The 15,471-nt window shown below is 43.0% G+C and overlaps 2 protein-coding genes across 4 annotated transcripts in view; one reads left to right on the top strand and one right to left on the bottom strand.

Annotated features, from left to right (window-relative positions):
- Positions 1–15,471, bottom strand: part of LOC120900626 (6-phosphofructo-2-kinase/fructose-2,6-bisphosphatase-like) — a 71,738-nt gene that overhangs the window by 4,730 nt on the left and 51,537 nt on the right. Inside the window, exons 1-2 of one of the 2 annotated variants that reach the window (XM_040307895.1) lie at positions 995–1,342; positions 172–384 (exon numbers count right to left, since the gene is read on the bottom strand). In XM_040307895.1, coding sequence (XP_040163829.1) covers positions 172–384; positions 995–1,118 — 337 coding nt within the window. In that variant the 5' untranslated portion in view covers positions 1,119–1,342. Of the gene's footprint in view, positions 1–171; positions 385–994; positions 1,343–15,471 lie in introns of those variants that run through there. The other variant, XM_040307893.1, reaches the window with a different exon arrangement.
- The window catches only part of LOC120900627 (alpha-N-acetylgalactosaminidase), a 49,211-nt gene continuing 43,811 nt past the window's right edge, over positions 10,072–15,471 (top strand). For both annotated transcript variants that reach the window (XM_040307897.1, XM_040307896.1), the window contains exon 1: positions 10,072–11,104. The gene's annotated coding sequence lies outside the window, so the exon portion shown is untranslated. The remainder of the gene's footprint in view (positions 11,105–15,471) is intronic.

Raw genomic sequence — 15,471 nt, 5'->3', positions numbered from 1 at the left:
CGCCTGACCTTGGTGCGTGACATTGACGAAGTTGACCACCGCTCTCTTTCGACGAAATCAAGTCGAAAAAGCGCCTTGGAATCCAATGTTTCCGGCGATGGACAATACCGTTCCTTAGTTTGCGAAATGGTTGAATCCTTGAATTTCGGTATCGCCGAGCGAGGAACTCACCTTTGGCGCTTTCGCCCCGCCAGCTGAGGTGGCGGGCAACTTTGTGGGCGGCCAATGATTTCCCCCGGCAGGGCAGTCCGACGACGGTGACGACTAGGGGCGCTCGCAGTGGGCAGGGTTTGACCGTGCTGCTGCTATTGCTGCTGGTACTGCTGTCGTTTGCTAGTAGTGTGGCCGGAACTGACGCCATCGTTGCTCCATCGCGTGCTCCTCCTGGGTCACAGGGTTGAAAATAGAACAACAGAAAGCAAGGTTATAGAGGGGTTGATATGGCGTAAGGATATTCATTGGATCCTATTACAAATGTAATGGACAACACGTTACGGTGACGCCACCAAGTCGAGACGGGGAGAGCAAGAGCAAGCATGCAATTACTTTCTATAATCGATCTCAAAGCGGTCGAAACCCCAACACTCCCCCAAGAACCAAGAGAAAAACAATTCACAAAAAGAACAGCTTGGTTTTTATATGCTTTTGGTTTTGTTTTTTTTTTGCTGCTGCGATAAGATTGGGTAGGTCCCCCACTTGACACATACATTGCGTCCCCCATCATTTCCTCCCTCGACCTGGCTCGGGGCTACCATTCTAAAGTAGAAACACTTTTCTTCGTTTTTTGTTTTGTCTGGCTCTTCTTCCCTTCAGGTGTGGACACACAGAGACGCGAAACTCCAGCACCGAGTAGGGCCATAAACCCGTCTATAACCCAACCACAACAATGCACTTCGGGTCGTGCCGTCCGGTGGCCGTTAACCGGTTCTGACAGTTTGTGGTTGGCCCTCCCCACAACAACAACAACAACAACTAATGTGTTTGCTCTATTTACTTGTGGTTGCACTGCACTTATCATCGCCGTTATTATCACCGTCGTCACCTCCGTCCTCTTCCTCCTGCACGTTGCTGTCACTGTGCACGTACGTGGTGGCGGCGGCAGCCGCTACGCAGCTCATAAGAGCGACTAATACGCGGATGCTGCTGCTGCTGCTGCTGCGATGGAAAACTGAAAACAAAAGTGAAATTTCCACCGCACAGCCAGCCAGCCAGCGAACAACACTGTGCCCGACCTGTGACTGTTTGTCTGTGTGCGTGTCTTGTTGTGTGCGGCGCGGCAAGTACCGTTTTCCCTTTCGTTTTCGCTTTCGGACGGCACCACAGCAACAACAACAACACGGCAAGAGCACGCGTCTACACCACCACACGACTACTACACCACCACGAGGCTCTCTTACAGGGCCACCAGATATACGCGCAGAACCGCTTTTCGGTAGAAGCAGAAGTTGTACCTTTTTTTCTCAAAGGAAGGGGTCTCTCTCACGCACGCTCTCTCTTGCTCACTGGTCCCAAAAGGAAGGTACAGCCACAGCTCGGGAGGTGCGTTATGGGTGTATGCGTTATGCGTTAGAGGGCCCCGTGCGGTTGACCCGAAACCCCTTTCGGCAAAGGTTGGCTCCCCCTCCTCTTCTTGGGTCGTCTTGGGCGCATGTGTGTGCGTCGTCCTCAGTGTTAGTACGGCGAGAGCTGGGTGAGGTATGCGGCGTTCGTGTATGTACACAAACTTGCCCGGAGAGCCCCCGACGAAGAGCAAAGGGTTCCTCCTTGCCACGGAGGGCTTGCCACGGTATGGAGGGAGGAATATTTTTTTGTGAGCAACTGCTGCAAACACTCGAAGGCAATGAACTGGGCCACTTTTACACACCCGCAGTGGTAAACTAACGTTGTTCCCTCCCACTGAACTATGACGAGAGAGAACGAGAGAGAGAAAGAGGACAAACCCCAAACACAGACACGAACTCCCGGCAACGAAAAGTGATCGGGCTGAGGGCTGAGAGGGCTGGTCTTAAAGTACCGGCAGTTAGGATTTAAGTAACATTTTAAAGATATTCTTTCGTAAGTTGTATAATTTGCATGTTCCATTTTAACAATTGAAATATTAACAGATGGCTGGATTAATAATTCAGTTCGGCAACATTTAATGAATTTAAGTTGCTACACGCTTTTCATAGTAGCCCAAAGTCCAAGAAATAGCAATTCATTTCAAGATATATTCAGCCACTCGATCCCATCCAAACTCGATCGAAGCGGAAACGATCGAAACGATGTTATATTTTGTTATGTTATGGTTTCTTTGAATGTTTTGAAAACATTTTGTAATATTTTACGCATAACTGAGCAGGATACTCATGAAATAATTAACGCAACCATTGTATCTAGCCAACTGTAAGTATCGTTCCTCTTCGATCGAGATTGGGAAAGTGGTTGATTAACTATTTGCTTAATTCATTTGAATTATTTGCCGAAATTATAGAACGGAGTAATGGCAGGTTGTTATTCTACATTCTATAGAAGGTTGGTTTCGTTTCTGTTGATTTTGAGTGGTCTTTACCTAACACTTTTCGAGTTGAGGCAAATAACTGGGACTATATTAACTTTTCTTATAAGATTGCGAAATGATTTTCGCTTCGGGAAATCCACTAAGAAATACTATAACTGTAATGTATCAAATTTTAACATTTATCAGAATATTGTAGTTTAATTAATTACACAGTTCCATTTTCAAAACAGTTGTAGTATAATTACAAATAAATAATTAATTCAATTGTGTGTTAGAGTTGAGAAAAAATGAGCAGAAGTAAACATTCCTCCTTGATGGCCTCGCTTTGCGCCTGAAAGTATGCAATGTACTCGCAAAAAAGACGGTTGAACTAGTTTGGCACACAAATTATTTTTATTGATCTGAATTGTTTTAAATTAAAAATAAATCATTAGAAAAGTCTAAAAAAAATTTATTTGTAATTTGATTAATACAAAGTCTTCACCTGTGCGGTGTTAGGTAACTTCCACACCAACCCTTGTCATTCGGAGAAGCAACACGAATGCGTGCGTACGCCCCACAAACAGAGAAATGCGTACAGAAGTATATCTGGGTTTGGTTTGGCGCGATAAAAAAGAGCGCGAGCGCCCCTGGGTGCGTTTGTGAGCGTGTGTTGATTCTTAAAATCGACCAATGAAAAAAAAAACAAGGTAGAATAAAACAAACAGCACACAACTGCTGTATTGAGTACCGGTTCTTCCAACGCAAACGTTACTAATACACACTATTATAGAAAAGCCTGATTTAACATTGCGAGGTGTAAAGGAAAGATTTATACATTTGCCTGAGGTTGTAAGCAGCAATATTTGAAATATAAATTCCTTCCAAAAATTGTAAAAAGCAATAAATTTTAATGATATCTAATTGGAGAAACAAATTTTGCAACATTGTTACCTACAATAACTACTTCTATTTGCCATGATATCTCCCACAATTAATTGATAAAACGGGCAAAGTGGTCGTGATATATGCAAACTATCATTTTACAACCAACATAACGTCCACTTTCTACATTACTTTCTTTCCAACGGCTTATATATTTGTGATGGTGTGATGATGCTAGCATTTCTCTCGCCGAACAAGAACTGGCAGACAGGCTGTCGCTGTATGGTCTGATGCTTTGGTTCTTCTGTCAGTTGCTCAATTTGCTCTCTTTCTGGGTTCGCGTACGTGGAGACCCCTCTAACGTCTAATGGTCTTGCAAATGGACAGTAGTGGTGCGCATGTTCCTTAGTAAAACGACCATTAGGATCGGTTCGGGCGGGGAGAGAGTTTGCCTTGGTCTTGGTAGAGACTTGGTTGTCTGGTGTCGTGTGACCGAGGAATGACGCTTCTCGACTGCTTCCTCGGGAGGACGTGCCTCCCAGTGGTTTCGCGATGTGTAAAATGTTTACTTTTCGCATCGTTTTTATTTTATTTTATTTCCTTTGCAGTTCTATTTTTGCACAATGTAACACTTTGGTTTGCTGCCTCTTGCTTCCTTTCTCCACGGTACAAGAGGAGGGGATTATATAAATAGAACTTTTTCTCCCACTTTCTTGTCACAATTAAAGCTGCATGCATTGGCTTCGGTTACTGCTCTCTGTGATAGTGGTTTTTTGGTTCTTTTTTAATATTTTTATATTATATAATTTTTTTAAAAATTAAAAATCATATTTTTGTTTAAAAAATTTACATTATTTCTTAAATTATCTTAATTTGTTTTCAATGAAAAATAAAGGAAAGTTCTATGATCCTCTTTGTCTATGGATCTTGGCGCTACTAAGTGACCATGTTTGCGTTCACTTGCACCTTTTCAATGCGAACGAACCTTCTTCCCCCGCCTACCCCGTCCGACTTTCTCAATGTCTGTCAGTCCTTTGCACTGATTGCACCACCGGAAGAACGAGTTTCTCGGTGCGGACGAAAAGAAAATTAAACGATCAACGTTGCCTTGGGAAAAGCAACGTGTCGTAGTGCAGACGGTGAAGGTGATAAAGAAGATGTTGACGGGATGGGGAGGTGTATAAAATATGTCGTCTGATCGAGATGCGCCGGATGATCACACACCACCGAGTACACCACTATCACCACCCCTCAGTGGAGTGGAATGTGTTTTTGTGTGTCTCTCTCTTGATCGTTAGATGGTACAAAGGTACACCTCGTTAAGCTCAAAACTAGATTTTCATTGAACGAATGCTATGATTTACACATCGCTAATTGAATTTTAGTTATATAAAAAATGGGTTTTAAATATTATTAAAAATACTCTATTTTAAATTAACCATATGTGAAACTAATTTATCAACCGCTTTTACTAGTTGTAATAGATAAAGTGACATGATACAGTTTACGCTTGGTTCGCTATCATAAACCGCCCCTAGAGACAGACGACCCGATCTCGGTGGTAATGGTAACACACACTATTGGCGTATAACTTGGGGTTGGTTGACACACCGGTGTAACTTTTCATCGATAAATTTGCCGTCTGAATAGAGTACAGCTCGGCAGGAGACAGACTGCCAGCAGCAGCAGCAGGAGCCGCCGTAGAAGTCTTCCTGCTTGCCATATGGCCAGAGTCAATTTTCTTTCGCCAGTTGCCGGCTCTTTTGGAACACACCGCGCACGAAGCGGTGGAAAATAATAGTAAAAATAACTAAATAAACCAGATTTGTTCCGATGCTCTCCTGCACACACACGGACACAGGACACACGCAGGGTAGGGTGAAAATGCGTTCGATAATTTCCTGATAGTTTTGCTGGTGGTGGTGCTGTGCGTACGTTTAGGCCGACCGATTGAACCGAGAAAATAGAGTTTTGCGCGCTACATATTTATGCATTTATGTGCGTACGACAGGAGGGACGACCGATAGCGATCGGTGAGGGAAGGGGAGGGATGCTTATGCAACTCGGCTGATCGATGAAATGGTGGAGAGTACCACCAGCACACGAGTCACAGGTTAATATGTGAGGCGATCGAAACAAAATCAATCTTTGCTTGGCAGGAAGTAGTAGGAAGTGGAAGAATGTGGCGGTTTACTAAACCAAGCAGATAAGAAGGCAGCAGATAACTTTGCTGCCAGATGTCCATGCAGAAATTAATCTAATTTAACTCTTCATTGAATTTAGCAGCTTAAACCCCTAAATTAGTTAAATCTCTTGATGCACAAGCCTGAACCATCTTATGTCGTTTGCATATTATAAATATTCTAAGCATCATTTTAACTATCAGTGTTTAGGAATGTGTGTTACGGTGTAATTGAAATATTTCAACTGCGTTTCACGTAATTGCGTTTTTATCGGACTGTGCGTATATTTGACAGTTTCTGTTTTGTATGTATTGGTGCGATTAGGATAGCGGGAAAAGATCGATCAAATTGATACAAGAACCGACACACCAAGAGCAACGGCTTTGCGTAGCACACAAAAGTTTCGCGTTATATTTCAATAAAGCAGTTTTAAGTAAAAAACATAAAAATTAACACAACGTAGGGGTTTGCGCGATCAATCAGTAACAGCCGACTTCGTAGTACAGTCGCCAAGCAGCACATCTTTTGTCGTTCTGCATAGAACATATAAAATGAACGATAGCTATTCACGTGGATAGCAAAATCCACGATGTGACCATTTCAGGGGGATAAAGATGGGCCAATCCACTGGATCAAAATCCCAAGTTCATGGACGATACATATTTAGACCAAAGAATGGCGTCATTATTGGTAGTAGGACCCAGGCTAAGTAGAATAACCGAGACATAAACCAAGCCACTTTGAAGCGATTACCACTGAAGCCAATACTAATACTGAGCCTGTTGCGGAATTGCTGATACTAAAAGACAGGATTGATTCTCATCAAAGTCATCCTGGAAGTTATCCTCAAAAATCAGTACAATTACTGGGCCTAAGATAGCAAATGAGACCTAGACAATGATATATTTCATTTACTTACGGAAAGATATTCTGATACGGCCGTAACCTAGGCCGTAATATAGATTCAGAAAATGGTCAAATATTGAGACATTAAGTCATTCTGAACTTGACACTCAGTAAAACCATGTAAAACCGACTCAGATGATCTTTCAAATGGTGTCAAATAAGCAATCGATCATCATTGATACTACTTTTATGCATTGCAAAGAAAAGATCACTATGTCATAGCTATGTTCGCTCCTATAGTTGTGTACGTCCCCGAACTTGGAATAACAGTTGTACACATTGATACGACTTGATCGCTGTTGGGTTGATTTAAAACCAGGAACACAAAAAAGCTGGACTAAGAGCTCTTATCTCCCTTCTGTGCTTGTATGTTATTCTAATGCGCAAAAAAATAAATATCACAACACACCACCACCTCCCAACAAAACCGCATTAGCATATGCATAATCGAAAGAATTATTAGCGTTTTCGCTGCAGAGAGCTCCGTTAATGCTGCTTCTATATAAGAGCGGGAAGGTGGCAAAAACCAACCCCAACGAAAAGGAAGATCGGATGGAGAGAAATCTGTGTTGACCTTTTTCTGTTCCTTTTCTTTTCTTTTGCTGCAGCAGCACAATCCTTCTACCGTTCGCCGGTTGTTGTTTGCCCCTGAACTGATTTCCCTTAGCCCAGAGCGGTGGGGGGGGGGGAGGAAGGGGATGTCCAGGGAGACTGTTTGCAGACTAGCTGACTGGCTGACTGACTGACTGACTGACTGACCGACTGAACCGGACGTCGTCCTAGAGGAGGAGCGACGCTCCCGACGAAGACGACCAACGTGGACGGGATAATTTCCCGCCCCGTTTACAGTGGGGGAGTGATGGGTAGGAGGGTTGAAGAAGCCGCGCGAATCTCGGGCGTTAGTGGTTTAGATAGGACCTGCGGCCGTTTGTGGGTTAAGATAAGAATACATTATCGTGGCACGGTGTGGAGAATAGTCACCCGACAATCAATCGCAAGCTCACTTTCTCGGCTCCGGGTCCGGGAGTTTGTCATTGATGAAAGTGAGCTGGAATGACGAGATACAGAGTGAGAGAGAGGGAGAGAGAAAGATAGTGGTTGTGGTTTAATGCGTTATACACCTCCTCGACTCCCTGGCGATGGTTAACGATTTGTGGCTAGCATAAGGGCTGAGCAGGTTTTGTCAGCTAATGAGCATAATGTGCATCTTCGCTAACGGGCACTGGATGGCTGTGTTGTGTGGTGTGTGGTTTAGGTTTGCTTGTTATAGTTTGATCACCATGGATCATCTGATCCTGCTAACAAGCATGCAAGCATGCAGTATTATTGAAGTTCAAATTAACGCTCGAAACTGATTCTGGAGTCTCTTCAGTAAAATAAGCATGTTTTTGTTTGTGTACCAACGTCACTGATAAGCTGTTAGTTGGTGGAAGCACAAAAAAACGTCCAAGACAATGGATTATCAATGCTGTTTATGGTTCCTCCGTTTCCTTTCACATCATAAACATGGGTGCTATTTTTACAAAATTCGCTCCAGTTAAACCAGCAGCGGCCCCATCACCAATTCACGTACCCATTAAACAAGCAACAGTAAACCAGTTATTTAACTGACCTTCTGGTAGGTTGCAAAACCGTTCGTACGTTCTCATACTTTATCTGCTCCAGAGGACTAGCGTTACAGGCGGATATTGCTGTTCTAGGTGCTAAAAGCTACACAATTAATGTACGTAACACTGCACCACCATTGGAAAGTGCCATTTGATTTGCCAAAATTGTTGCAAAATAGCTCTCCAACACGGAAACAATAAAAAAAGGTTGTGGTGTGAGTGATCAGAGTGCATTTTGAATGCAACATTTGCCTTCTAACCCCCTGATGATTGGCAGATTGGCTTGTGAAGTTTGTTATTATTGGAGCAATTGCACTGTGCACAGATCTCACACCGTCGGCGGTGGTGGTTTCAGGTGTAATTGATTTAATGAAACTGGCCACCCGCCATATTTTTGGCAACATTCTCTTGCGAATTTCTTGTTCACTTATGATGCATCAGCAGCACCTAGCATCCGTACATGGAGGCGCGCGCGCGTGCATACTGTTTTCGTGGGGCCGATAATTTGCGTGGCCTTGCCCTAAAGAGCAGTGCCCGTGCTCTCCGTGTGTGTGAAAAAAACGAAAAGAAAGGAAAACGTATACATGTACACAATTCTGCTCTTTGGCGGGAGCCGTCGTCAACTGCTTCACTGTTGTTGCAAGCGAAGCCCGGACCGACTGTCCGCGCCCGGCGTTCGGTAAAATGTAGGCAAAGTAGGCATTGCAGCAGCAGCAAACGATGCACAACGAGCGTATTTAATAAACACCGAAACACACCTGAGCCAGAAGGATGGGATTAAATGGAAAGGGGGAAAGGTGAGGTGGTGTGTAACATGATCAGTGAGTAACGCCAGCATACCAACTCCCTTGCTATTGGGATTGCAATTTCGGTGATCAATTATATCATCGTTACTGTGCTGTGCAGTGCTTAGACAGATTGGTTGGTTGTTGGTACATTCAAGCGTTCGGGACGCAACAGTTGCGCATGTTGCGCGATGAGGGATGAATGTCGCACTGTTACATCGCGCAGCAATAAGCAAATGCGTGTAATCTATTTACAATAGACCTTTTTTATGTTTTTAGAGTGGTCCCATAATGGAAAAGCACTTTAATGGTATTTTTACTCTTATTCTTTCGTAAAATTCAGATTGGATTTCCGTGTTATATTTTTTTTAGTTTAGTAATTAGCTATAATTTAGATTTGTAGTAGATTATTCGTAAATTCTACCTTTGTCTCAGAGGTTTCGAATTAAAATGTATACAAGTAATAATTACAATATATTAAAACTGATGCATAATTATTAAAAGTTGGTTATGAATTAAAAATTTGAAATATGAAAATATTTTTAAATTTTTCGTAAAAATGGCCTAGTTAGCCATACCACTTAAAAAAATGTCTCAATTTTATTTTTTAAATATTATATATAATATCAGCCTACCCCGTGTCTACGTTCATGGATTAAATCACTTGATTGTAAGTTGAGTTGTAGTTTTTTTGTTTGTCTTTTTGGAAAATTATTACACTCCTATTTGTAACAAATAATACGCACATAACAACTAGGCATTCTTTAGATGATATTTTTGATTGAATAATGTAGAGTGTGTAAAATATTAGTTCATGTTATTTAGTATCATTTTAAGAGAGACTTCAGATCCTACAGATGTTCTATATTTACCTGAAAAAAGGCAAAAAAGACTTACAGTGCTTGTCTCTATGGAGAATAGGAAGTGAATAGCATACAACAATCAGTTTATCAATGCGTATTTTAGTCTTTTTACCTTTTTTACACATATCTGCAATGATTTTACATTTAAGAAAACCAAAAAAAAAGATTGCATCGCATACCTTTCAGGCGCTTAGTAGTGGACCAGTCGTGCGCACTTATAGCGAAAACAAAATAGTCTCTCCTCTTATTGCTGTGAAGAAAAGATTTTTACCACTTGCTCCCATCATCAAACCCCACTGTGCCAGCGCACCCAGGGCACGCAACATGCCGCGCGGGTCGGATCGCAGAGTTTGGCTTTCCGTTTTGGCTGCCGCACTGCACAATCTAACTCTGGCTCTCGATCGCAACGGTCGCGGTTTGAGAAGCGTTTAATATCCACTGCGAGTACGCGCGTGTTGGCCTGTTTGCCTGTGTTCTTATTTCCAACCAACAACTCAGGTGTGTTTGAAAGTCTGCTCAAGATAGGACACGTACCTCTTCTGCACTCGGATCACACAATTCACGGCTGGACGGTCTGGTGTATGTTACGCGATCGCGACGTGTTCGTTCGTTCGTTGTGTGTTGTTAGCGTGTTCTAGTTCTAGCAGCGGCTGTCTCTGGTGGTAGTTACGCATTAGAAGAAAAGCTTGCTCCGCGCACCGTTTAACCTCTATAAACAGCTCCGGACACACGATCGAATAATTCGTGACCGCGATTCACTGGTGCAAATTGCTCTCTCACTGATCACACACCATCACAGCGTTCGACCCCCCAAAAGAAAGTGTGTATTTCTATCGCGCGCGTTTGCTTTCCGGGCTTGTGCTTGTGTATTCGTTCTTATCTACCCAGCAGAGAGCCACTCTTTCTGTGTGCGTGTGCGCGCCACTGCATCACATTACCCTTTTATCTCGGCAATTGTCCGGGCTTGACATTTCGGTCGTGCAGCAAAGCAAGCTCAGCTGGATAGGCGTTATCAGTGTGAGGAAAGAGAAAGAAATTGGCAAACCCCTCACAACGATCGAGGGAAAACTGCGCGGAGGGCTAATGGATAAAATAGCAACATAAAAATAAAAACCAACAGTGCCTTTAGGTTGGGTTGATCCAAAACTTGTTTCGTTTCCGCCGGAGCGCGCAAGAAAACGGGAAGTTGGCCGTGTCGCGCGAAATAAGTGTACCAGCCAGTGTGTCCCCCCTCTATTGCTACTACCTCTACCCCTGAGGATAAAACGTAATCCACTGCCTGCTCCACAGCGTACATTACATCTCTATCGTCATCGTCATCATCAGCAGTAGGCTGCGCACTAACGTGTTCCGGGGTCTCTTCACCGGGAGCGACATACATTCATCCGCGCAAAAGGTTCGTAGTAGTGCACATTTTATTTTTCAGGAAAAGATCAGCTAAAACACATTCGTCCCCATTTCCGGGGCGAGACTGTGTGCGAAAAAAAAAACAAGCGCCACAAAGGACCTCTTGAAAGTTCAATCAACTTGTGAACTCGCAAGACTCCGCCGCCTTCGCAAAGGGGCCCCGAAGGAATGTTGAGGAATGTTGTTCTTGCGAGTCTCTCTTCTTGGTTTTGGCATTAGAATGGTTGAAAGCGTGTGTGCTAGTGTGTGTTTGTGTGTGGGTCAATCGGAGGTTCTTTTTTTAACCTCCTAACACACGAGTCCCTCTTAATATATCTTGCAACTCACTGCCTGGAGACTGCGATCGCTTCTTTTTGTCGATCTCTCTCTCTCTCCGCTGTACGATCGCCGCGTCTGAGGGCTTGTTCTTGGGGTCTGGTCGCAACATAACGGGTCGTAGCAGCAGCAGCAGCAGTCACCAACTTCTCCAACGTATGATCCAGTGGAGTTGACGGTTACGTCAATCCGACAAGGGAGGAGAGTCCCGCGCGCAGCTGAAGGGAACTGGAAAACCTGTTTTTTCTCTTTCTCCATTTCTTTTATTTTATTACGATCACTTGTCTGCCTTTTTTCTTTGGTTTTTTTTTTGTGTGGGCCTTGTTTTTCCATACCTTTGCACGCGTGTGTGTGTGTATGATGAAGATGGAGGAGCAGCCCAGCACACACACGTTGGGATGGACTCGGAGGAGAAAAAAGAGACGACCAAAGGGCACGGGAGAAAGATCGGACAATCTTGCATGTGCGCCCACTCTCCTCCCAGGTTGGTCCATTTCTTGGGCCGTTAGCCGTTTGCCTCGAAACTTTGAAATGGTTTCGATTGTGGCGGCCGTAGTGGTATTCTGACCGGCTTTTCAGACGAGTGTAAAAGCTGTTCGTAGGTGATGTTTTTATACCAATCATCTAGTTTTTTCAATATTGTTTTTCACAAGCTTGTGAGCTGTTTTGCCATTTTCGCGTTTTATTGAAATGCCCAAAAAAATAAACCTCCAAACGGGTTTTGTCCGCCCAGTTGGGTTACAGGCCGAAGATTGCTGCGATATGGTCTGTGGGTTCTGTTTTTTTTTCCAGAATGCATTTTTCGCTGGCCTTGATTCCCCAGGCCACCGGTTCTTGGTCGTACGTACAGGTTCTCGCGCTGGTAATGTGGAGGGCTTGCAATATATGAAAATGCATAATACAAATGGGCAACACCCATATGCCCCATGCAACGCGGTTCATTCTTGGCGAATGGTGTGTAGTGGCAGTGTTTGTAATAGCGCACTTGCGGGTAGGTTTCAGAACAGAAGAAAGGCTTGACCCTGAGAGAGGATTCGCGTGTGTTATCTCACGCGGTTACTGCACGCAGCTGTGCACATTTTGCAGGCACTGCAAGATAGATATAGGGGAACCTGGTCGTTGATGCCATTTGCTGCTGAAGGGGTTCGCGTTAATTGTGTGGTTTTCATGCATGAGCTGTTGTATGCGTTTTTTTTATGCTGTGAGAACATTACAACCACCAAGGGTGCATTTTTACGGGTAAAAGTCTTTCAAACTGCATTTAAAATATATTGTATTGAGTTAATTAATATTTTTATAGCAATTAAACGTTTTTTTGCTTGTATTGTTCATCAAAATGTGTATTTGCTTTTGTCTCATAAAATTCCTTCGACCACATTTGAACCCCCTTTATTGAGCAGCTCTTACATAATGACTAATAATTAACACACTTAATGCAAATGCACTTTTTTGCTTGTGTTGGTGTGCAGCATGGACGCCAATTTTGTGAAATTGCAATTTCCAACCATTTGCTCCAACAGTCGCGCGATGATTCCAATTCAGTGTTACATTTAAAAATAAAAACAAGCACTAAATCACAGACACACCTTAATAAGCAATTTGAGTGTGGAAGAGGAAAGACAATAAAAGGCAGAACAAAAATGTAAATAAAAATGCAAAATTAAGCAGAAATGATTGTGTCTGCTCGCACAATCTACTCCATTCGGGCATTAGCATACAGAGCATGCAGGCAGAGCGCGAACAACAATGCTTCTGAATGGTGGTTAAATATCAAGACTAAAAATTGGAGCAAAACAAAAACCAACCAACCTTCGCGGCAGAGTCGTACGAAAGAGAAAAAAAAACACAAACGGACGAAACTTTCAACCTACTTCTTTTTGGGGAGGAACCTCGCAACTCCCCAGTAGAAAAACAAGTGAATTAACCCAGGACGTGTGTCCGGCTCTAGAACTGGGTTGCAAGTTGTGCAATGCTGGAAAACCGAGTGTGCAATTGTTACACAATTAAACTCAACCAAAAAATAAGAGCCCTATTCTCTCTCTCTCTCTCTCCCTTCTCTCTGCCCGACAATTCAAAGTAGAACAATTGAAAGTGAATGAGCATGGTTTGGGTTTGCTGGTTCTTAATTAAATCATTTCCATAGTCGAACACTCTCCCGATCTCGAGCTGCGATTTTCGCCATGGGAAATGGAGCGTGTCACACACACACACCATTTGTAGCATGGAGTCTATGTGTGTGTGTCGGATTATGGTGGCAATGCAGCAGATAAAGAGGTGCATAATTTATGACCATTTCCGAATTGCATAACCTTCCCCGAAAAACAAAACACACCTCAGAGCGAATTAAAGCCTACCAACCACCACCCTGGCGTGCGCGACAACAACGGTGGCAAATTTAAATTACTCATTCAAAAGCTCAAAAGCTGGTGTGCTCGACACACTCGTTTTCCATTGGATTGTACTGGAGGGGGGGAGAGGGGAGGTGTTCACGCATTTAGGAGGTGTCTTTTCCCATGACAAAATACGCCAAAATGGGCATCAAAACGATTAAGGGAGTAAGACTCGAGACCGGACGTGAAGCTTTTTTGGGGAGGTGGAGGGGTTGTGTGTGTTTTTCGCAGTTTTCGCTTTTTTGGTCTCTCTCTCTCTCTTCTTCAGTCACACTATGCAAGCAAAAAATGAACGAATTTGTGTTATGCTTTTGGTTAAGCAAGCGGACAGATGACAGGGGGCAGTAGTTTTCATTGCCTCCTGGTTTTTCACTTTCAAACGTGACGTTCGAAGCAGCCCAAAGCAGCCCGTGAGCAACCGTGAGCATGACACTTTAACGCATATTTATGGCGGGTGTGGCGGAGGGTCCTACATCAGCGGAACTGCTCGGTTCCATGCGCATAAGCAGTGACTAGTAATTAGCATTCTAATTGAAATTTTATAACCAAACCCTTTGAGTGTGTTTGGGTGTGTGTGCCAGTGTTACATGGGAGATTTTCCACTAATTTTTCGGAGCCGTTAGTTCCGGACGTCACCTCCGGAGCCCATTGCCCATTTAGAGCTCATCATTATTATGACAAATATACCCCCTTCTGCTTGCTTTTGCCTCCGTTTTTTGTGGTTTTCGTTATCTTGACGTTTGAATCACAGATTTAGTGTTTAAACTAAATGAAAGATGCAGTTGAAGAAGAAACGGCGATAAAATATGAAGCGAAAACAAACAAAGCCAAACAAAGCCTGTAAGTGACGACTATAAACTGTTACCAAAACATCAACAAACTGATAAAACCGAACAGTCGAGACACTAATGTGTTGTCAAGTGAGTGTTTTCAACAATTAATATAAGTGGATGGATAAGTCGTTGAGAGTAATAACTTCATTTTTATGTATTTGGATGGGTGCTTAATCGACAATGAAAAAGTTAGGAAATTTCCTCTTTCTTTCTCTCTGTAATGATATTGTGATCATCAACCCCCTAGAACAACGGGTATGCGCACTACACTTAACTTCAATTAAGCTCGTTTAACTCAAATGGTTGTTGAATAAGAAACCGGAAGAGTTGCTAACGGCCATGTAAGTGATGTGGGATTCACTGGACTGCTTGTTACTGGATATGAGAAAGAGATGGAACGAACGCTAGTTAATGCTTCAATGGGAATGAAACTTGTAGCAATGTTGAATGACTTGAACTTGGGATTCTCACTTACAGGCTTTAATGGAGAACTGTTTGTCACTCATATTTGTAAAAACTATGCACAAACTAAATTATGATAAATTCCCATAAACATTGATATGATCTCATTCATATCATCATCATCATCCTATTGTAAACGAATAAGATTCAAAATATTCACAGAAAGCAACCCTGAAACGCGTCTTGCACAACTTTAAACTGATATTGGATACATAAGACTTTAATAATTTCTTTTGTAACTGAATCCTCAACAATACATTGAATCTTTCTAGGTTCCTTATATAAATTGATACAGAAGCTGACACGACACGTTGACGCTAAGGTCCCATGCTTTGAGAGTATGCAACTCTTCTTTG

Source organism: Anopheles arabiensis, chromosome 3, assembly GCF_016920715.1.
Source record: "Anopheles arabiensis isolate DONGOLA chromosome 3, AaraD3, whole genome shotgun sequence".
Lineage (NCBI taxonomy): Eukaryota > Metazoa > Arthropoda > Insecta > Diptera > Culicidae > Anopheles > Anopheles arabiensis.
Note: the sequence above shows the minus strand (reverse complement) of the source record. Positions and strands in the feature narration are given on the sequence as shown.